The sequence below is a fragment of the Suncus etruscus genome, chromosome 15, assembly GCF_024139225.1.
Source record: "Suncus etruscus isolate mSunEtr1 chromosome 15, mSunEtr1.pri.cur, whole genome shotgun sequence".
In the NCBI taxonomy this organism is placed as follows: domain Eukaryota; kingdom Metazoa; phylum Chordata; class Mammalia; order Eulipotyphla; family Soricidae; genus Suncus; species Suncus etruscus.
The window spans coordinates 84,980,544-85,004,176 of NC_064862.1; the positions used below are offsets into that span (position 1 = coordinate 84,980,544).

Genomic DNA, 23,633 nt, shown 5'->3' on the forward strand with positions numbered 1-23,633 from the left:
CGAACTTTTGCAGTCTTTGCCTTCACTGGAGTAAGCATCCCAATTTTTATTTTTGAATATTGTCTATTACTGGAATTTGTATGTAAATTCAAATATATTTTTATTTTTTATATAAAAAAAATTACTGCTGGCTGACGGGAGTACCATACAGGATACCAAGGATTGAACCTGAATTGGCTGCTAACAAGGCAAATACCCTACTTGCTGTGCTATTGCTCTAGTTCTGAATATGTATTTTCTTATGTGGAGAAAACATTCAGAAGTAAACAAGGCCTTCAGGGCCCGGAGAGATAGCACAGCGGTGTTTGCCTTGCAAGCTTCTGATCCAGGACCAAAGGTGGTTGGTTCGAATCCAGGTGTCCCATATGGTCCCCCGTGCCTGCCAGGAGCTATTTCTGAGCAGACAGCCAGGAGTAATCCCTGAGCACCGCCGGGTGTGGCCCAAAAACCAAACCAAACCAAACAAAACAAAACAAGGCCTTCAAACATTCCCTACATGTCAGGATGCTCTCCAATTAAAAAAAAAATTTTTTTTTGGTTTTTGGGTCACAGAGCTCAGGGGTTACTCCTAGCTCTATACTCAGAAACAGCTCCTGGCAGGCTCAGGGGACCATATAGGATGCCGATTTCGAATCACCATCCTTCTGCATGCAAGGTAAACGCTCTACCTCCATGCCGCCTCTCCAGTCCAAAATTTATTTTTTGTGGGGCCACACCTTATGGTGCTCAAAGGTTATTCCTGGTTCTGCAATCAGGAATGTCTACTGGTAGGCTTGAGCAACCCCACAAGATGAGAGGGTTACGTGGTATGCAAGGCTGTATGACAGTTCAGAGGCTCTGGATATAATTTTCATATATATGAAAAGGTTTGAACAGGATTAAAAGCCTTTCTACACATTTTATGTACCTCATATGTATCTCCAGAATGAATTCTTTTATGTTTACAAAGGCATGAGGGGAAAGCAAAAGCCTTCCCACATTCCTGACAAGTATAAGGCTTCTCTCCTGTATGAACATTCATGTGCGTAGTAAGGTTTGAAGATCGAGCAAAGGACTTCCCACAGTCCTGACATGAATAAGGCTTCTCTCCAGTATGAATAGTCATGTGTCCAGTAAGGTTTGAGGATCGAGCAAAGGCCATACCACACTCCTGACATGAATAAGGCTTCTCTCCTGTATGAATATATATGTGCCTAGTAAGTTGTGAGAATTGAGCGAAAGCCTTCCCACACTCCTGACAAGTATAAGGCTTCTCGCCTGTATGAATATTCATGTGCGCAGTAAGGTGTGAGGATCGAGAAAAGGCCTTTCCACACTCCTGACATGAATAAGGCTTCTCACCTGTATGAACTTTTATGTGCATAGTAAGGTTTGAAGAGCGTGCAAAGGCCTTTCCACACACCTGACATGAATAAGGCTTCTCTCCAGTATGAATAGTCATATGTCCAGTAAGGTTTGAGTACCGAGAGAAGGCCTTCCCACATTCCTGGCATGAATAAAGCTTTTCTCCAGTATGAACAGTCATGTGCGTAATAAGATGTGAGGATCGAGCAAAGGCCTTCCCACACTCCTGACACGCATAACACTTCTCTCCTATATGAATTTTCTTGTGTACTGTAAGGGCTGAGGGGGAAGGGAAGGCCTTGCCACACTTCCGACATTTATGATGCTTCTTTTGTGTCCAGACTTCCTTAGGGGAACTCCGATGTGACAGTTGTCTCAGAGCAAGACCGTCTCGTTGACAGTCAGTATGATCCTGTGCACAGGGAGTATCTGAGGGTACATTAAGGTGCTGAACACATGGGAAGCTCCCCCGACATTTCTTACACTCGAGTGGCTCCACGCCATGGGGAATGTGCTTGAGAGCATGTTGCAGTGAGGAGCTTGGAGCAAAAACTGCTGCTTTCTTATCCCAGATTGGTTCAGCCACAGTGGTCCTTATCCAATGACTGTGAGGAACAGATTTAGGGGTGCTTTCCCCAGAGGATTGGGGCTCCATATTGAGGATGCTCTCTTCACTCTGCCCCTCTCCAGAAGAGAAACCCCCAGAGTCCTCACTCCCATCAGGATGCGACCAGGATGGTTCCCTCCAGTCTGTGTCCCACAGCAAAGGATCACCCCAGTCCCACTGAGGCTGGATGCTTCCCTGTGGAACAGAAGAGGGTTATTCCAATGATTTATCTCCCTTGACAGTCTCCTTGTTTAAAACAAGGCCCCCCAAATATGATTTCAACCACAAAAACTCAGATATCCAGTAAAGAAATGTGCTTCATTAGGTAATAGTCTGAGCAAAGGGGAAGGAAAGTTGATTTCTGGACCTTTAATGACCAATTACCAGGTTCCCCCAGGTGGGGGTTCCAGTTCTCTGGCATCTACCCAGCCCAAAGTTATTCCTGACAGGTTGGCAATAGTTCCAAGATGGCTCCAAAGGGAGGATTTGGGGTGGGGGCTCTGACCTTCCGGCCTTCCAGCTCTCGAAGGATCTCCTTCCTTCCTGGGAGCCGGGAGGTTCTGCCAGCATGGGATTTGGCAGCCCTCCGCCATGCCAAAGGCCTCTTTAACCAGGCCTAGGAAGGGGTGCGGGACATGGGTCACCCAAGCACCCCTCTACCTCCTTCCTCCGGAACTCCAGGGCTTCTCCTGGCCACATGGCTGGGCAAGCCAACGAGGTGGGAATAGCAGCACAATAGGACTTACCAGGGAAGTTTCCTTACTAAACCTGTCCATTGTGAAACCGCACGGGGAACATATTGACAAATATTTGGATATCATTGTGTTTCATCTGTTTGTCATAATCTGAAAGCCGTCCAGGAGCTCGTTTTATTCCTTTATTCCCTCACTCCTATCTCCTGTTACCCCACATTTAACCATTTTTTTGTACTAATGATTTTTGTTTTGGCCAAGGTGGATTACATATCTTTTACAGTAATTTTTTGGTTGGAGTCTGAAGCTTCAGCAGGCAACACATTACGGCAAGGTTCCAAGCTATAGGCTTTTTGGCTAACATAAGGGGAAGATGCAGCCTCGGCTGCCCCCACAGCCTTCTCTCTCCTTCCTCCCGGTCCCCAGGGTTATTCCTGGACACCTGCTCAGGGTCCCAGCAAGTGGGTTCTGGCGAAGTGCAATTTAAAAGAGACCCCAGGCTTCCTTGTTCCTGTAAGGGGCTGGGAGGGGACTGGTGAACTTCCAACTTCCAGCAGTTAGGAAGCAAACGCCTCTCGGGGAGTCGGAAGCTTCAGCAGGCAACAAGGGGAGGACATGGCTCCATGTGCTCTTCGCTTGTCCAAATCACAGACCAAAGTTGTGTCTCAGAAACAACACCCTCCCTCTTGACTATTTCTAAAACATAAAAGGGACACATGTATCTCCTTTGTATATCTCAGAAGGATAGTGGTTCAAATCCTGGCATCCCATATGGTCCCCTGAGCCTGTCAGGAGCGATTTCTGAGCATAGAGCCAGGAGTAACCCCTAAACGCTGCCAAGTGTGACCCCCACAAAAAAATAAATAAATAAAATAAAATAAAACGTGGTCCCCTGAATCTGCCAGGAGTGACCCCTGAGCACAGCTGGTGTGGTTCAAAAACTCAAAATAAATAAATAAATAAATAAATAAATAAATAAATAAATAAATAGGAAGAAAGAAAATATCTAGTAGGGCCAAAGTGATAGGACAGAAGAAGCATATGCAGTGCAATTGGCCAATTATTTCAATCCCTAACATCCCAATGGATCTTGCACCAGTGGAAATGCTGAACATCACCTGGTGTGGTCCCAAAACATAACAAAAGACCCACTATAGGGGCCTAAGTTATAGCACAGCAGGGAGGGCATTTGTCTTGCGTGTGGCTGACCTGGGTTTGATCCCGGGCATACCATATGGTTCCCCGAACCTGCCAGGAGCAACCCCCTGAGTGTTGCAGGTGTGGGCCAAAACAAAAACAAAAGACCCACTATAAACATATACCTCCCAAACATCAAAGAATTCACTTTCTTTTTCTAATTTTGTTTGGTTTTCAGCCATATCCAGTGACGCTCAGGGGTTACTCCTGGCTTGCAATCAGAAATCACTCCTGGCTTGGGGAACCAGATGGGATGCTGGGGATTGAACTAGGTCCGTCCTGGTTCAGCCGCGTGTAAGGCAAACACCATACCACTGTGCTATCGCTCCAGCCCCTCTTTTTAATTTTTTTTTATATCCTATGGGAGTCTTCACCAGACAGTGCTTATGTTTACTCTGGCTCTGTACTCCCTGATCATACTTGGAGGGGTGCATGGACCCACATACAATGGCAAGACGAAACCCAGTTTCCCATCCCAACACACAGTGGGAAGCGACCTCCCACTAGAATAAGGATCCAGCTGACAAATAAGCAAGTTTAAACATTAGAACTATGAGGGCTGGAGTGATAGTACAAAATTAGCACATTTGCCTTAGAGACCCAGGTTTGATCCCAACATCCCATATGGTCCCTGAACCTGACGAGAGTGATTTCTGAATGCAGAGCCAGGAGTTACCCATGAGCGCCAGCAAGTGTGGCCCAAAACCCAAGATAAATAAATAATATACACTAACACCTTATCAAAATCACAGTATTCCTTCCCTCCAAAGACCTTTTCTCCACAAATCACAGAATTCGTTAGTCTGAGATATATTATTAATATATATATATATTTTTTTTTTTTTTGGTTTTTGGGCCACACCCGGTAACGCTCAGGGGTTACTCCTGGCTATGTGCTCAGAAGTTGCTCCTGGCTTGGGGGACCATATGGGACACCGGGGGATCGAACAGCAGTCTGTCCAAGGTTAGCACAGGCAAGGCAGGCACCTTACCTTTAGCGCCACCGCCCGGCCCCAATATTTTTAAGTTAAAAAACGTACTGAGTTGACTTTAGCACTCAGGTGAGACTAAAAGGTGACTTCTCCCCCTACTGGGCTCTGGAGCCTCTCAGTTGTGCAGAGACCACAGATGGGATGACAGGGTTGGAACCCATGGCCCCACTTTACAAAGAGTAAATGTTTGGGGCTAGAGTGATAGCATGGAGGTAGAGCGTTTGCCTTTCATGCAGAAGGTCATTGGTTCGAATCCCGGCATCCCATAAGGTCCCCCGAGCCTGCCAGGAGCGATTTCTGAGCCTGGAGCCAGGAGTAACCCCTGAGCACTGCCGGGTGTGACCCAAAAAACAAAAACAAAACAAAACAAAACAAAGGGCCGGAGAGATAGCACAGCTTGCGTAGCAAGCAGCTGATCCAGGACCAAAGGTGATTGGTTTGAATCCCGGTGTCCCATAAGGTCCCCCGTGCCTGCCAGGAGCTATTTCTGAGCAGACAGCCAGGAGTAATCCCTGAGCACTGCCAGGTGTGGCCCAAAAACCAAAAAAAAAAAAAAAAGGCAAATGTTTGTGGCACTGAGCTATCCCTCTACAACATTGAAAATATTGATTTAGAATTTAAAAATCTTACCATCTCACTCCAACTTGGCGATTCTGTTCCACAAGTAATTTGCTGGAAGGCGAAATCCTGAACTTGAGGTCTGCATTCTAAAATGAAACCAAATATGCGATGTAAGAATCTGTTGAGAGGCCAGAACAATAGCATAGGGAGGAGAGAGCTTGCATTGCATGTCGCTGACCCAGGTTCGGTCCCTGGAATCCCAATTTCTGGCCCCCTTGTCTGACAGGAGTAATTTCTGAGCAAAGAACTAGGAGTAACCTCTGAGCTCTGTAAGGCGTACCAAAAATCGAAAAATAAATTAGTGGGCCTGGAGAGATAGCAGAGCGGTGCTTGCCTTGTAAGCAGCCGATCCAGAACCTAAGGTGGTTGGTTCGAATCCCGGTGTCCCATATGGTCCCCCGTGCCTGCCAGGAGCTATTTCTGAGCAGACAGCCAGGAGTAACCCCTGAGCACCGCCAGGTGTGACCCAAAAACAAACAAACAAACAAAAAAAAAAAAAAGAAAAATAAATTAGTTGAACAAAATACCTAGCTGAATAGGCAACATAGGGATCATATGCTTTCTCATGTACTAAAATAAGCTTATAGAAAAGGAAAGAGAGTTTAGAAGAATCACAATGGGGAGCTTGCCAAAGAACACAGTAGCTTTGTGCTGGGCTCACTTGTGAACTGGGTAAACCATACACACCAGAAAAATTAATTTCTGGGGCAGAGCAATAGCACAGCAGGTAAGGCATTTGCCTAGCACACAGCCAATCTGGGTTCAATCCCCAGCATCCCATATGGTCCCCTCAGCCTGCCAGAAGCTTTCTGAGTGTAAAACCAGTAGTAATCCCTGAGTGTCACCAGATATGGCCCAAAATCCAAAAATAAATAATATATACATTTCTGAAAGGGTGAGAGAAAAGACACAGCAGGGAAGGTATCTGCTTTGCATGTAGCTGACCCAAGTTTAATTTCTGGCATCCCATACAATCCCCAAAGCAGCATCAAGAAAAATTTCTGAGAGTAGAGGTAATCGTAATCCCTGAAAATCACTGGGTTGTTCCTAAAAGAAAAACAAAAAAAATGTCTTAGTTGTCTCAAGAATCGGGCTAGGGGGCCAGAGATAGCATGGAGGTAGGGCGTTTGCCTTATATCCAGGACTGTGTGTGGTTCAAATTCTAGCATTCCATATGGTCCCCCGTGCCTGCCAGGGGCGATTTCTGAGTGCAGAGCCAGGAGTAACCCCCAAAAACAAAAATAATCGGGCTAGATACACAGTATAGTGGGAAGGGTGTTTACTTTACAAACTGTGGACTCAGGCTTGATCACCAGCCTCACATATGGTCCCCGAGTGCACCAGGACTGGTTGGAGAAGCATGGGGCTATGGGTGACCCTGAGCACCACCACTAATGAGGCCTCAAAAGATGAGAGAAAAAAAAAATTCATGGGGGAGCTAAAAACCCTTGGTAACTATACAATGGCAAAGGCAAGCATGGATACAGACAGGGCAAGGGTGCATCCAGCTAAGAAGGGTACTTCTTAGCTGGAATGGGGCTGTGTAGCTATGTTGACAGCACAGAGTACAGGCGATGGCTCGGAATCTCAGGATCTGAACTAAATGCCCACAGACAAGGAACCAGAAAGAGCAAGCCAAGAGAGCAAAGCTCCAGCTCATTCTGACTCAGCATCAAGGATAGTGAATAGGATCTGGGAGGCCCCCCACTCCTGAGCCAGGAGTCTGACACACACTTCTCAGCAATCACATTTCACATGTACTCAAGATGGTCCACACACACCCCAGATTCTGAGTCTGGGGATTCTTCAAACACTTACCTACAAACACTTCTCTGTGCAGCCTCCCCAGGCCTTCAGTTTCCAGCCAAGAGATCAATTCAGGCTTCACCTGGCAATGTCCTGTCCCAAGGAGATGATTCTTGGGTTAGAGATAGGGAAGAGGACAACACCTCTGTGCATGATTCTGGGTCCCTAATGGAAGCATCCGAATCACTGAAAAGATGAAGAACAGAATCTCTGATCTCCTTATGCACGTTGGCTATTGCACAAATGAGGCCCTGTTTTAATTAGAGAGTCCAACTGAGGGGCAGGATAGTACAATGGGGAAGCAATAATACAACACTGAATTTGAACACAGCCAACATGCATCGATCTTGGCACCCTCTCTAGTTCTCTAAGCCACTCTAGAGGTGAGTACTGAATACTGAGTGCAGAATCTGGAGTAACTGCAAATACTGCCAAGGATGGCAAGGTTCAGAAATATCTTTTTTGTTTTGTTTTGTTTTTTGTGTCACACCCGGAAGTGCTCAGGGGTTACTCCTGGCTCTATACTCAGAAATCGCTCCTGGCAGGCTCGAGGGACCATATGGGATGCTGGGATTCGAACCACTGTCCTTCTGCATGAAAGGCAAACGCCTTACCTCCATGCTATCTCTCCGGCCCCAAGGTCCAGAAATATCTTAAATGGGGCTGCAGTGGTAGCACAGCGATAGGGTGTTTGCCTTGCAGGCAGCCAACCCGGGACGGACCTGGGTTCCATCCCCGACATTCCATATGGTCCTCTGAGCCCGCCAGGAGAAATTTCTGAGTGAAGAGCCAGGAGTATCCCCTGAGCAGCACCAGGTGTGACCCATAAACAAAACAAAACTTTTTCCCGACACCCCCTTCCCTCTTCAAAACAAAAATTTTAAATTTAGGTGTTGGAACTGGAGTGACAGTACAGCGGGTAGGGTGTTTGCTTTACACGTGGATGACCCCCACATTTCATATGGTCCCCTAAATCTATCCTTTCGCCCTACCGGTGTGACTCCAATCCCCCCAAAAATGAGGGGGCAGGCGAGGGCTGTAGCAAAAGCACAGCAGGAAGAATGTTTGCCTAGCATGGCAGTCCTATTTCCATCCCCATGTCCCAGATGGTACCCTAAGGATGCTGGAATAATTTCTGAACACAGAACTAGGAGTAACCTTAGAGTACTTCTGGAAGTTCCCCAAAACAAACAAACAAACAAAAAGAGAGAAACTAGAATGATAATACAGTGTGGAGGGCACTTTCCTTGCATGGGGCACCCCTGATTAATCCCCACTACTACCAAGACCTGTCAGGGTTGACTCCTGAGTGCAGAGCCAGTATCAGCCCCAGTTCTTTTTTTTTTTTTTTTTTTTTTTGGTTTTTGGGTCACACCTGGCAATGCTCAGGGGTTATTCCTGGCTCCAGGCTCAGAAATTGCTCCTGGCAGGCACAGGGGACCATATGGGGCGCCGGGATTCGAACCGATGACCTCCTGCATGAAAGGCAAACGCCTTACCTCCATGCTATCTCTCCGGCCCCAGCAGTTCTGTTGGATATAGACACTCCCCAAAACAAACAAAAGTCAAAGTGTGGCCCAGGATGCAACATAATGAATGGGAAGTATGCTTTTCATGAAGGAGCCTCAGGTTTGATCCCCCACGAGAATGGGAAGCGCTGATGCCATGGGACTCTAAAAAAATATTGAACACGGGGCCAGAGTGATAGCTCACCAGGTAGGGCATTTGCCTTGCATGTGGCCAACCAAAGTTGGATCTTGATCATCCCACATGGTCCCTCAAGCCTGTCAGGAGTGATTTTGGAGCCCAGAACCAGGAGTCATCCTTGAGTGCTGCTGGGTTTATGGCCAACACATATGTGTGTGAGTATACATATATTGTAAACAAATCATTAAGTCACACTTGCTCACAGTCAATTTGGTTTTGTTGGGGGTTTGGGACCTTAGTATAGAGCAGAGAAATCCCCTTGTACAAGACTGATCCATGTTTGATCAAGTCCCACCCCCAAAATTGTGGGGCTAGATCATTAGCACAGTAGGGAGGGCAAAGGACTGGGTTCCATCCCCAGTATAGGACATTGGTACAGAAGGCCCTCACCTTGCACAAGGCTGACCCAAGTTTGATCAATAGCACCCCAAGGGGCCAGCGAGGTGGCGCTAGAGGTAAGGTGTCTGCCTTGCAAGCGCTAGCCAATGAAGGACCTCAGTTCAATCCCCTGGCGTCCCATATGGTCTCCCCAAGCCAGGGGCGATTTCTGAGCACTTAGTCAGGAGTAACCCCTGAGCATCAAACAGGTGTGGCCCAAAAAATAAAATAGCACCCCAAGTGACCCCTGAATAATTCCAATAGTAGTCCCTAAGTTCAGTGTCCAGAATAAGCTCTGAGCACTCCCAGGTGAGACCAAGAGTTTCCCCAAACTTACAAAAATTAAATGACTTGTATTTGGAAGAATTTGTGGATGCACCCTTCAGTGTCAGGACTGACTCCTAGTTTTGTGCTCAAAGAAGACCCCTGGAAACTTAGAGGATTAATGTGAAACCTGACTCAAACCTTTTCACAAAGTCCAAGGCAAACAATGGGTACATGGGGCTGTAGAGATAGCATGGAAGTAGGGTGTTTGCCTTGCGTACAGAAGGACGTGGTTCGAATCCCGGTATCACATGTGGTCCCCTGAGCCTGACAGGAGCAATTTCTGAGCGTAGAGCCAGGAGTAAACCCTGAGTGTTGCTGGGTTTGACCCAAACCCTCCCCCCTCAAAAAAAAAAAAAAAAAAAGAAAAAGAAAAAATAGATACAGTGTAATATCTCTCAGGACAGTGAAATGACATTTAAAACTATAAAACTGGAATCATCTAAGAAACAAAGTCAGGGGCTGAGGGTTAAAACAATGAGGGCCTTGACATTGGGATCTGTAAAGTCACGTCCCTAGGTTATACCCAGATCTCTGGTTACGTGATCCCCAATGGGTATATCCCGCAGAAGTGGCCTCAGGGCTGCTCTCACCTATGGCTTGCAGGTGCTGGTAGGTCTCTAGCATCACATCTCTGTAGAGCTTCCTCTGAGAGGCGTCCAGGTACAGCCACTCCTCTGGAGAGAAGCTCACAGCCACTTCGGCGAAGGTCACCATGTCCTGAAGAGCAAACATAGGAGGGAGACAGAGTTTAGGCTCACCATGGGCCTTAGGATTGAGGAAGGGACGTCCCAGGTCCCAAAAGGGATTCAGGTTCTCTCATCTCTCCATGCAGGAGGAACCAGCTTCAAAGTTAATCTCTCAATGGGCATTCCAGGAGGACAGGCACCAGAAATTCCCCAGTCTAGCCACAATAATGTGAAAACACTGTTCTAGAAGGTTCTTGGAGATAGTGGCATGCACACAAACATACTGTGCACAATGCCCAGGACCACTAGTCCATGAAGCATTGCCAGGCCTAACTCCAGGGCATAGAGCCAGAAGAAGCTAAAAAAAAAAAAAAAGCCCTCTGGGGCCCAGAGAGATAGCACAGCGGCGTGTGCCTGCAAGCAGCCGATCCAGGACCAAAGGTGGTTGGTTCGAATCCCGGTGTCCCATATGGTCCCCCGTGCCTGCCAGGAGCTATTTCTGAACAGATAGCCAGGAGTAACCCCTGAGCACTGCCGGGTGTGGCACAAACCCCCCCCCCCCCAAAAAAAAGCCCTCTGGGTGTCACCTAAATAGCTAAACACACACCAGCCCAAACCCCAAAAGTCCATCTCTTCCCTTGGTATGAGAGAAAGAAGGAAAATTCAAGGGCCAGTGAGTGAGTCAAACCTGTGCTTGTCTGAATCAGCACTCGGGGTTTACCTCAAACAAGTCCACCCTTGAGCAGCTAAAAATGATCAGACTCCCAAATCCTACGCCTTCTCGAAAGATACTTTGCTCACTTTTCCCTCTGAGTCACAAAGAAAGTGCAACTGGTTTACTAGGAGAAAAGTGGCTGCAGGGAGGAGGCAAGACCCTGCAGGGTGAAGAACAAAAGAGCTGAACTGCAAGTCCTGAGCAACAGAGATTGGAGCAACAGTGCCAGAGAGGGCACAGATAGGTCCAACCCAGGGTCAATCCCTGGCATACACTAGGGTTCTCTGATGTTGCCAGGAGTAAATCCTCTGTGCAGATATCCAATAATAAGCCCTAAGTACCACCAGTGAGGCAAAAAATTAAATACAAAAGAAGTGTCAGATAGATAACACAAAGAAACCAAAACCAAAACCAAACTAAAACATACAGCAGGGGTCTCAAACTCAATTTACCTGGGGGCCGCAGGAGGCAAAGTCGGGGTGATCCTTGAGTGCAAAGTCAGTAGTAAGCCTTGAACATTAGGGGTTGTGACCCAAACAACTAAAACAAAACAAAACAAAAAAAGATTCCTCGAGGGCAGGGCCACAAAATGTTATATGGAGGGCCGTTGCGGCCCTCGAGTTTGAGACCTCTGACATATAGGGAAGTGCATGTCCAGGAAAAGACCCAGCAACAGTTTCCAGTAAGGCAAACAATTCTCAACCCAGAGTTCAGAGAGAGTTAGGGACTCTGGGGTGTGTGCCAGACCCCCATGGAGGGTTCTGACAGGGAGGAGACATGGGTGTGGTCATCCTCTCAACATCTGGGAGCAACAGCATAATACAAAAGAACTTTGTGGGGCCGGAGAGATAGCATGGAGGTAAGGTGTTTGCCTTTCATGCAGGAGGTCATCGGTTTGAATCCCAGCGTCCATATGGTCGCCCGTGCCTGCCAGGAGCAATTTCTGAGCCTGGAGCCAGAAATAACCCCTGAGCACTGCCGGGTGTGACCCAAAAACCACAAAAAACAAACAAACAAACAAACAAAAAAAAAGAACTTTGTGAGGAACTTACAGAAATGCAGGGCCTTGCACTTGGCTACATCAGATAGAAACCCAGAACCCCATATGGTCCCTTGAGCCCAGTAGGAGTGACACCTGAGTGCAGAGCCAAAAGAATCCTCTTTCGGGTGTAATGACAGAAACTAAAAATCAAAGAGTGTTTCTTTAGGTAAGGCAGGCGTGATGCTTCATGGTAGAAATCCTGGGATCAAGGTCTCATTTTTCAGCAGTATCAGGTTCCATATTACTGGATCTCAGCATTCTATAGGGTGTGAGACCAGCCAGGGGTGACCCAAGAGCACTGAGTCAGGAGAAAGGCCTGAGCACTACTGGGAGCAGCAGCCCACAAACCAACACAACAAAGGACAAAAGTGACTTCAAACAACAGAGTTCAGCGCCCCTGCCAGGAACATACCCTAACCCTGTCCCTCTCAGAGCTGACACTAGACCCTACCTGGGGAAAGGACTTCAGAGGGTGTGTTACAATCTTCTCCCTCAATCTTCAGGATTCTTCCTGAAGAGCAGCAGCAAGGCTCTTTGCTGGATGCCCTGGAAAAAAAAGTCATAGCTATGAGCACCAGAGATGAGTCAACCCCCTACCCGGACCAGAAGAGCCTGGACTGTAGCCTGAAATGCCCTGATGGGCTGCACCCCTGGACACCAGCTAAGACCCACATGGAGAGACTTAGGTAGAAGTTCTTTCTCTCCAGGGATGCAGAAGTGTGTTGGGATCCTGGCTGTAAAGCAGTCAGGAGTGTTGGCTTTGCTCTACAGGGAGGAAACTGCTGCCCTGAAGACCAGAGTTCAATCCCATATGGTGCCAGGACCTTACCAGGAGTTATTCCTAAGCACAGAGATATAAGTAACCCCTGTTTGTAGCTGGGATTGGCCAAAAACCAAAAACAAACTTTATCTTCTTGGTTTTGAAGCAAACAGGCCGGGCAGGGAGCCGAGGCAATGAAATCTTGGGTAACACCAAAACCCCGAGATGGGACTAAAGACAAGACCTTGTCCTGGGGGTCACTGCAGGCCCAGAAAAGTCTGGACTCTCCAGAGAGGCTCCAGAAGGAACAGAGGCCAGGAGAGGAACAGGAACATCAAAGACCATCCACAACTTCCAACCCTGCCCCTGGCAACCACCCTAAAAAGCAACAACAGGACTCTCACCTAGTGGAGAGCCACAGGGAGGACAGGTTGGGAAAAACTCTGATATGTGCTGCCTGGACCCTCTGATCTGGAGACTTTTTTTGTTTGTTTGTTTGGTTGGTTTTTGGGCCACTCTCAGCGGTGCTCAGGGGTTCCTCCTGGCTGTCTGCTCAGAAATAGCTCCTGGCAGGCACGGGGGACCATATGGGACACTTGGATTCGAACCAACCACCTTTGGTCCTGGATGGGCTGCTTGCAAGGCAAACGCCGCTGTGCTATCTCTCTCCGGGCCCTGATCTGGAGACTTTTGAAGCTTACAAAGTTAGTCTTTGAATATGTATTGGGCTGCTGTGGTCTGTCTTGGAAGAACTCTAGAATGTTTTTGAGCTCTCTGTTTTCTGAGTTATGCTCTGTGGTGCTCAGGGGACCTTATAAGGGTCCCCCTTTGTTTAAATAAGGCTAGCCTCCTCCCTGCAATCCAAAGTAAGGCTGGCCTCCTCCCTGCAATCCAAAGTAAGGTTTGCCTCCACCCTGCAATCCAGGCCTGAGTTTCCTTTCCTGCAAAGAAAGCCAAGTCCTAGATCTCCCAGGTTTTTCCCCAGAAGCACAGCTGCAAAGAAGGAAAAGAGCAGATTCCCCACTCTGAGCTGCTGCCTCTTTCCCCCCAATTTACCTGAGCCACCCGAATCCCACAGGCATCAATCAGATCGGTCAATTCTTTTTTTGTTTGTTTGTTTTTGTTTTGGGGTCACATCCTGCAGCGCTCAGGGGTTCCTCCTGGCTCGACACTCAGAAACCACTCTTGGCAGGCTCAGGGGACCATATGGGATGTTGGGATTCGAACCCCCGTCCTTCTGCATGCAAGGCAAAAGCCTTACCACCATGCTACCTCTCCGGGCCCCAGAATCGCCTTTTCCGAGGTCGTTTTAGTCCAGTAAATACGGTTTCCCAGGAATCAACGCGGCAAGACGCAGCGGTCCGCGCTCGGTCCTTCCTGGCCGCCACTCCCGAACCTCCCCGGGCGCCCCCGCCGCTCACCTGGCTCAGACCCTGGGGCTTCCGGGGCGCTCAGAGCGGCCCCGCGATGGCCGGAGAGGGAAAAAACCGCCGGTCCAGACACCCCTGCGCCCTAGGGGACCCCTCACCCGCTCCCCGGTGCTCCATGGCGGCTGAGCGGATCAAACCCGGAAGTGGACCGAGATGATAGCGGCCGGCTCTGTGACGTCACAGCCACTTCCGGCCGGACTCTTAAAGGGCCAGGCTCTTGCTGGCCAGGAGAGGGAATGTGGTTTTTTCCCCTTCTTTTTGACTTGGAATAGGTCATTCATACAAACCACTGTGGTCTCCAGGTCTGGGAGAGACGGGGTTGGGGTGGGTGGGGCGCAGAGGGGCTGAAGAGATGACATTGAAGTACAGATTTTTTTCTTTTGTTATTTTTTTCCATTTATTTATTTTGATTTTGGGGGTGAGGAGGGGCTGATCAGATGACTTTTGAAGTAGAGATTTTTTTGTTGTTGTTGTTACTGTTTTTCTCCATTTATTTATTTTGATTTGGGGTGGTCGAGGAGGGGTTGATCAGATGACATTAAGTAGAGATTTTTTTCTTTTTCTTTTTTTTTTGTTATTGTTTTTCTCTATTTATTTTGATTTGGGGGGGCGAGGAGGGGTTGATCAGATGACATTTGAAGTAGATTTTTTCTTTTTCTTTTTTTTTTTTTGTTATTGTTTTTCTCCATTTATTTTGATTTGGGGGGGCGAGGAGCTGATCAGATGACATTTGAGATAGAGTTTTTTCTTTTTTTGTTATTTATTTATTTTGATTTGGGGGGGGTCACAACCATGGGGCCTCAGATGTTTCTCTTGACTCTGTGCGCAGGAATTACTCCTGATGATGGTTTGCAGACTCTGGATTTTGGGCATCGAAGCCCATTTGGCCACTTGCAAGGCAAACGTCTTATTTGCTCTGCCCACAAAAGTAGAGATTTTTAAATTTGGGGGGGGTTTGGGTCACACCCAGTGGCATTCAGGGGTTACTCCTGGTTCTGCACTCAGAAATTGTTCCTGACAGGCACGGGGACCATATGGAATGCTGGGATTCGAACCACCTTCTGTCCTGTGTCAACTGCATGCAAGGCAAAGGCCCTACCGCTGTGCTATCTCTCCAGCCCTAAAATAGTTTTGGTTTTATTTATTTATTTTTGGTTTGGGAGCCACACACGGTGACGCTCAGGGGCTACTCCTGGCTCTGCACTCAGACATTGCTTATGGCATGGGGGACCATATGGAATGCCGGGGGATCGAACCATGGTCCATCCTAGGTCAGCCATGTGCAAGGCAATCGCCCTACTGCTGTGCCACCGCTCTGGCCCCAAAGTAGAGAATTTTTTTTAAATAAAAATTGCATACTCCAGGTGTTGGAACCATAACACAGTGGGTAGGGCATTTACTTTCACGTGGCTAACCTGGTTAAATCTGGTATCCCATAGAGTTCCCTGAGCCTTCCAGGAGTGATTTCAGAGCACAGAGCCAGGAGTAACTTTAATCACTGCTAGGGTGCCCCTGCAAAAAAAAAAAATTACAAATCCGAGGCATGTGCAATTGTACTGTGGGAAAGGCACTTGCCTTGCAACTTGCTATCCGGTTTTGGTCCTCAATATCACATATGTCCAGAAGCTTTGCACAGTTCCTCTATGATGAAACTGGAGTACCATCAGTGTGGTAAAACAAATAAACCAACATAGAATCACAATCTCCACAGACCATGTGGCCTATCCCTAGCCCCACCCACCAGACATACACCAAGTACTTAGAAATCACTGGACACTCATTTTCTTTTTCTTTTCTTATTTTTTTTGGGGGGGGTCACACCCGGCAGCTCTCAGGGGTTACTCCTGGCTCTATGCTCAGAAATCGCTCCTGGCAGGCTCGGGGGACCATATCGGATGCCGGGATTCGAACCAATGATCTTTTGCATGAAAGGCAAATGCCCTACCTCCATGCTATCTCTCGGCCCCTGGACACTCATTTTCTGATTTTTATTTTTTTTTTTTTTTTGGTTTTGGGCCACACCTGGCATTGCTCAGGGGTTCCTCCTGGCTGTCTGCTCAGAAATAGCTCCCGGCAGGCACGGGGGACCATATGGGACACCGGGATTCGAACCAACCACCTTTGGTCCTGGATCGGCTGCTTGCAAGGCAAACGCCGCTGTGCTATCTCTCCGGGCCCCATTCACACTCATTTTCTGAGGTGTGTATGTTTTGCATTCATGCATGTGCATTTCTGGTACCACATGCAAAAGTGCTCAGACTTAATCCTGCCTCAGGAGACCTTCTGGGGTACTAGGATGGGCCTGGCTCAGCTACTTGAAAGGCAAAAACATTCCACACTGTATAAAGTTTCCTTTTTATGGCTTTTTGCGTTGTTTTGTTTTAGTGATTGTTTTGAGGCCCCACCTAGCAGTGCTGAGGGCTTACTCCTGCATTAAGGCCCAGTGATCAAATGGAATGCCCAGTGACCAAATGGAATGCCCAGTGACCAAATGGAATGCCGGGGATTAAACTCAGTTCAGTGATGTACAAGGCAAATGGCTCACCCACTGTGATATAGCCCTGGCCCCCAAGAGAGAAATATTTTTGTTTTGGTTTTGTGCCACACCCAGCTATGTTCAGGAATTACTCATAGTGGGATCAGGGGACCTTATAGGATGCTGGAGATTGAATCCAGGCCTACTGCATGCAAGGCAAAAGCATTCCCCGCTGTGCTACTTAGCTTTGGCCCCTGAATGAAGGTTCTAATGATGTGTACATCACATTGAATTTGCAGCTAGAACATCAATTATTCATGTTCTGGTTACATGAGTGAACTGGAGACTCCTACATAAGACACATGGCTCAGAAGGGGGCTCAAGGATTGGTGGTAAAGGGTCTTCTAAGTAGTATTTCAGCATGTCTGTGGGCATAGCCATTGGTGCTCTCCATCTTCTCCTGTCTCTGTGCTCAGGAGTTGTTTCTTGCAGTGTTTGGAGGGATAGAGCAGTGCTGGGACAGGAATATGTGTGCGGCATCATGAAAGGAAAATGCCTAAACCTTCCTGTCTGGCTGAGATTAGTAGTTTAGTTGTAGACAAATTAAATTATTTAAAAATGGAATCAGTGCGCAAAAATGACAATACAGTGACTAGGTCAATTTTCTTGGAAGCTGTTAATACGAGTTCTATCTTCAGTAGTCCAGATAGCCCCCAGAACTACCACCAGGAGTAATGCCTGAGCACAGACACAGGAAAGATCTCTTGTTGAGTAAAATGAACCAAAAGAAGTGGCCGGAGCCGTGGTGTTGCGGTAGGGCATTTGCCTTGCATTCAGCTGAACCAGGACAGACTGCAGTTCGATCCCCTGGCATCCTATATGGTCCCCAAGCCAGAGCCATTTCTGAGTGCATAGCCAGGAGTAACCTTTGAGCATCACTGAGTGTGGCCTAAAAACAAAAAAAATAAATGAACCAAAAGAAGAAAGACAAAACAGGATGATCTCACTTCTCTGTAGTATAGATGATATGGAGAAATCACTGGATGAGGAAACAATGTAATCAAAGAGGAATGCCAAGCTTACCGTAGACCCCAAAGATAAGAAGTAGTACAGAAAAAGAAAGAAATCTAGAGGGGATGAAGTTAAGAAAGGGAAGTAGGGGCTGGAGAGATAGCACAGCGGTGTTTGCTTTGCAAGCAGCTGACCCAGGACCTAAGGTGGTTGGTTCGAATCCCGGAGTCCCATATTGTCCCCCGTGCCTGCCAGAGGTTATTTCTGAGCAGATAGCCTGAAGTAACCCCTGAGCACTGCCGAGTGTAGCCCAAAAACCCAAAAAGAAAAAAAAAATACTACTGTGAAAGATATGTAAGCCAATATGATCAAAATAAAAATTTAAAAAAAAGGGAAGTAATGGGGAAGCTGGGTTGCAGCTATTATACTGGTGATTTAAAGAGGAGTCTAGCTTTACATCAAAGCACAGACCTAACAACACTAAGACCATGCAATCTGAGGCTAAAGAGATCGCACGGAGGTAAGGCATCTAGCTTGCATGCAGAAGGTAGGTGGTTCAAATCCTGGCATCCATATGGTCCCCTGAGCCTGCCAGGAGCGCTTTCTGAGCATAGAGCCAGGAGTAACCCCTGAGCACTGCCGGGTGTGACCCAAACCCCCCCCCCCAAAGAAAAAAGACCATACAATCTTAGCTGGAACCACTGAACTCTGCCATGTGCCTGTCAAAGTGGCTTGTAGGGAATGGGTTGATGGTGCATGAGGGAGTATGGGAGCACTGATGATGGGAATTAACACCGATGTAGGATTGGTGTAGGATATGATATGCTAAAAGTCAATGATCTTTGTGAATCAATAGAACTAAATGAAAAAAAAATAGAGCCAGAGTGATATAGCACAGTGGGTAGGATGTTTGCTTTGCATGTGGCCAAACTGGGATTAACCCAGGTTTGAGCCCCAGTATCCCATATGGTTCCCTAAACCTACCAGGGTCATGCCCAGCAGTGCTAAGTGGTTATTCTGGCTCTACAATGAGAAATTACTCCTGGTAGGCTCAGGGGACCATATGGGATGCCAGGAGATCAAATCCTAGTCGACCACGTTCAAGGCAAATGCCTTACCCATTGTGTTATCACTCCAGCCCTCATTGGTTGTTTTTAATCCTTATTTATTTATCATCTAGTTTGTCTTTGGGGCCACACATGGTGATACTCAGGGCTCATGGGCTCTGCACCATGGAGAAGACAGGGAAGAACCTAGATATATTGCTTGTAAGGCAAGAACACTACCTGCTGTGGGCTCATTTCTTCAACCCTACCCCAACAACCAAAAAACAAAACAAAACAAAAAAAAAAAAACAAGTGTTCAGAAATTACTTGTCTTGCACAATGCTGACCCAAGCTCATTTCACAGTATGCATATCCCATATCCCTGAGCATCACCCTAGGTGGCACAATCTTTCTTAATAGATATAAAGATAGGCAAGACTATTAGGTAATCCTTACTGAGATTTTCCAACTTGAAAACACTAGGAATTTACTCATAAAAGCATGAAGCAATTTCAATTTTTTTTCTTTTTTTCTTTTGATTTTTGGGCCACACCCGGCGGTGCTCAGGGGTTACTCCTGGCTGTCTGCTCAGAAATAGCTCCTGGCAGGCATGGGGGACCATATGGGACACCGGGATTCGAACCAACCACCTTAGGTCCTGGATTGGCTGCTTGCAAGGCAAACGCCGCTGTGCTATCTCTCCAGGCCCAATTTCAATTTTCTTGATTAATTAGAGATAAAGGTGATAGCCTGTAGAAACTTGAGGGGACTTGGGGCAGGCTCATTTATAAAACATTTCATTCCAGAGGTTTCTTCCATCCTTCCCATGAACTGATATACATTTCCCCAAAATCATTGAGACTCTCTCCACATCAAATATATTCAGAAACCCACCTGGAAGAATATTCCTCTCAAAGGACACGTTGCCTAAATATCCTTTGTGCTGATGTGAATGTTATAAAAAAGTGAATACTGGGGGCCAGAGTGATATCACAGTGGTAGAGCATTTGCATTGCATACAACTGACCCAGGACAGACACAGGTTCAATTTCTGGCATCCCATATGGTCCCCCAAGCCTGCCAGGAGCAGAGCCAGGAGTAACCCCTGAGTGCTGCCTGGTGTGGTCCAATAAAAACAACAACAACAACAACAAAAGTGAATACTGGATGGGGCTGGAGCTGCAGTACAACAAGAAAGGCCCTTTTTTGTTTTTGTTTTTGTTTTTGGGCCACACCCGGCGGTGCTCAGGGGTTACTCCTGGCTGTCTGCTCAGAAATAGCTCCTGGCAGGCATGGGGGACCTTATGGGACACCGGGATTCGAACCAACCACCTTAGGTCCTGGATTGGCTACTTGCAAGGCAAACACCCTGTGCTATCTCTTCGGGCCCAAGAAAGGCCCTTTTTTTGCACACAGGGAGGGCACTTGATTGCACCAGGCAGTGCGGGATCAAATCCCAGTAGAACAGTTGGCTAGGAATGTTCCCTGAGTGTAGAGCCAGGAATAAACCCTGAACTGAAGCCACATGTGGCATAAAAACAAAACAAAAATTTTAAATCGGGCCCGGAGAGACAGCACAGCGGCGTTTGCCTTGCAAGCAGCCGATCCAGGACCAAAGGTGGTTGGTTCGAATCCCGGTGTCCCATATGGTCCCCCGTGCCTGCCAGGAGCTATTTCTGAGCAGACAGCCAGGAGTAACCCCTGAGCACCACCGGGTGTGGCCCCAAAACCAAAAACAAACAAACAAACAAAAATTTTAAATCGGGGCTACAGAAAAAAAATGTACCAGATAATGCAATGGCATGAAATATGAGCCTATCTATCTTCAGCTCCCGTAAATCCAGGAGTACCCCAGGGAGTGTATACACTGTTGTGCAGCGCCAGAAGAAAGTCCTCAGCAGTGAAAAATGTGCCCCATCACACAGTAGAGAAATTTTTTTCCTATAGTGTGGATTCCATGGGTAAGGAGGATGTGAGGATCTGGTGAGAACCTTTCCCCCATTCCAGGTGGTCCTCTGCACTGTGCTGTCTCTTATGAAAAAGAAAGACTGAGAAATGGGGGTCAATCACAGGCACACAAGAGGATCCCTGTTGTGCATTCCAAAATTCTCAGAGAGGGAAAGGGATTCCTATGCCCCCTGTCCGGGTAAGACAAGAGACGCAGGCCCGGAAGCAACTCTAGCGCAAGAAATAATCCATATAAAGTTGGGAAGAGAAAGCAGGACATAAAACTAAGTGCAAGTTGTTCACCCAAAAACCAGTCACTCCATTATGTCAACCGCCTCCCAGGTCACCTGAGTAGCCTTTATTAGGAAAAATACAGGGGCCGGGTGGTGGCGCTAGAGGTAAGGTGCCTGCCTTGCCTGCACTAGCCTAGGACGGACCGCGGTTTGATCCCCCGGCGTCCCATATGGTCCCCCAAGCCAGGAGCGACTTCTGAGCGCATAGCCAGGAGTAACCCCTGAGCGTCACCGGGTGTGGCCCAAAAAACAACAACAACAACAACAACAACAACAAAAAGGAAAAATACAAAGCCAACCCCAAGGGAAAAAGCCAGATAAAGAGGCAATGGGGAAAATCTTTTTTTTCTTCTTTTTTTTTTTTGGTTTTCGGGTCACACCCGGCAGCGCTCAGGGGTTACTCCTGGCTATGCGCTCAGAAGTCGCTCCTGGCAGGCTCGGGGACCATATGGGATGCTGGGATTCGAACTGATGACCTTCTACATGAAAGGCAAACGCCTTACCTCCATGCTATCTCTCCGGCCACGGGGGAAACATCTTTTAACAGGAAAACCAAAGGAACCAAATGAGAGGCATCTAATTAGAAGGCAATATGAGGACCAATCCAAAGGCCTCTCCCCTATGTTGCCAAGAGTAAATCCTCTCTCCAGAATAAGGCCAAAGTTGCAAAAAAATGCAATTCAAAACAAAACAATCTGAGGTAGCACAGAACAAAAAACCCAAAACTAAAACTAAACTACACATCACAGGGAATGGATTCAGGAAAGGACGTAGCAGTGTTCTTTCCAGTAAGACAGAAAGTTCTTCACCCAATGTTCAGAGTGAGGGAGCCCAAGGAATGTGCAAAACCTGCTAGGAGGGTCCTGAGTGAAGACAAGAAGGAGACATGGGCCTGGGTATTGGCCTGGCATCTGGGAATGGCAGCAAAATACAAAAAAATAACTCTGTGGTGAACTTACAGAACAGCCAGGAGGGCATTTGCCTTGCACTTGGTTTTGTGACATCACTGGGATTCTGTCCAATTATTAAAGGGCCAGGTTCCATCTGCACACCAGACACTTCTTGGCATGGAAGATAAATTTTTTGTTTGTTTATTTTGTTTTTGGGCCACACTCGGTGACGCTCAGGAGCTCAGAAATCACTTTGGGGGGAGGAGAGATAGCATGGAGGTAAGGCATTTGCCTTGCATGCAAGAGGATGGTGGTTCGAATCCCGGCATCACGTATGGTCCCAAGCCTGTCAGAAGCATTTCTGAGCATAGAACCAGGAGGAATCCCTGAGCACTGCCGGGTGTGACCCAAAAACAAAACAAAAAAATCATAAAACAACAAATGTTTGGTGGCCTGTCTATGTGTAGACAAAGAGCACATGTGTGGAGAACAGGAGGAGGAATCCCAGAAAACTGAAAGAAAAATTGGGACCAGAGTGATAGGGCAGCAGGGAAGGCTCATGCACTGCAGGTGACAGCCCGAATTTAAGTCATGGCATCCCATAGGGTCCCTGAGGCAGCCAGAAGTAATTCTTGAGTGCAGAGCCAGGAAGAACCCCTAAACATTGCCATTTGGTTTTTGGGTCACACCCAGCAATGCTCAGGGGTTACTCCTGGCTCTGCACTCAGAAATCATTCCTGGCAGGCTCGGGGGACCATATGGGATGCCGGAATTTGAACCACTATCCTTCCTGGATGGGCACTATCATCCTCATCAAGTGGTGCTCTTGTTTACTTTGGCTTGTACTTGCTACTCACACTTGGTAAGGCTTAGCGTCCTACATATAGTAGCAGGAACGAAACCCAGAATGCCATCCCCTTTGCACAGCAAGAGATCTTCCCACTGAAATACGGATCCAGCAGAGAAATGAGTGAGTTTGAACAAAACTCAGGCTTACATTTTATCCAATCAAAATCACAGTATTTCTTCCCTCTCCACCACTTCCCCAAAAATAACAGTATGTCTTTTCTGTGAAAAACCACTATGAAATACTTTAGGTCAGAAAACTTAAAGAAATCATCCTATCACTCAGGTGATAACAGTCGACTTCTCCCCACACAGGGCTCTGGATCTTCCTAGTAGTTCAGTGATCATAGAGGGGATGATGGTTGGAGCCCAGGTCCCACTTTACAGATCCAATGGATTGTGGTACTGACCTATCCCACCACGACAATAATAATATTGATTTTGGGGTTTTTTTTTGGGGGGGGGAGTTGGGTCACACCCAGCAGTGCTCAGGGGTTACTCCTGGCTCTGCACTCAGAAATCAGTCCTGGCAGGCACGGGGGACCATATGGGATGCTGTGATTTGAACCACTGTCCATCCTGGATTGTCTACATGCAAGGCAAACACCCTACGCTGTGCTATCTCTCTGGCCCCCTCAAAATAATAATATTGATTTTTGAAGTCACATATCTTACCACCTCATTGCTATTTGGAGATCCTCTTCCAAAACAAACAAACAAACAAACAAAAACAAATTGCTGAAATGCCAAATCTTGAACTTGTGGTCTGCATTTTAAAATCAATCCAAATATGCAACTTAACAACTACTTGAATGAAACC

At 47.2% G+C, this 23,633-nt stretch overlaps 1 protein-coding gene and 1 long non-coding RNA gene across 2 annotated transcripts in view; both read right to left on the reverse strand.

The window, feature by feature from the left end:
• LOC126031149 (zinc finger protein 383-like) overlaps positions 1 to 12,664 on the reverse strand; it is a 207,696-nt gene extending 195,032 nt beyond the window's left edge. The window contains exons 1-2 of the mRNA XM_049789435.1: positions 12,566 to 12,664; positions 10,262 to 10,388 (exon numbers count right to left, since the gene is read on the reverse strand). Coding sequence (XP_049645392.1) covers positions 10,262 to 10,385 — 124 coding nt within the window. The 5' untranslated portion in view covers positions 10,386 to 10,388; positions 12,566 to 12,664. The remainder of the gene's footprint in view (positions 1 to 10,261; positions 10,389 to 12,565) is intronic.
• On the reverse strand, positions 1,810 to 7,370 carry LOC126031206 (uncharacterized). Its single transcript, XR_007503254.1, has 3 exons — positions 7,272 to 7,370; positions 5,463 to 5,539; positions 1,810 to 2,146 (listed from the first exon to the last, which is right to left on the reverse strand). It is a non-coding gene; the product is annotated as an uncharacterized LOC126031206 (long non-coding RNA).
• Positions 12,665 to 23,633: the final 10,969 nt, after the last annotated feature.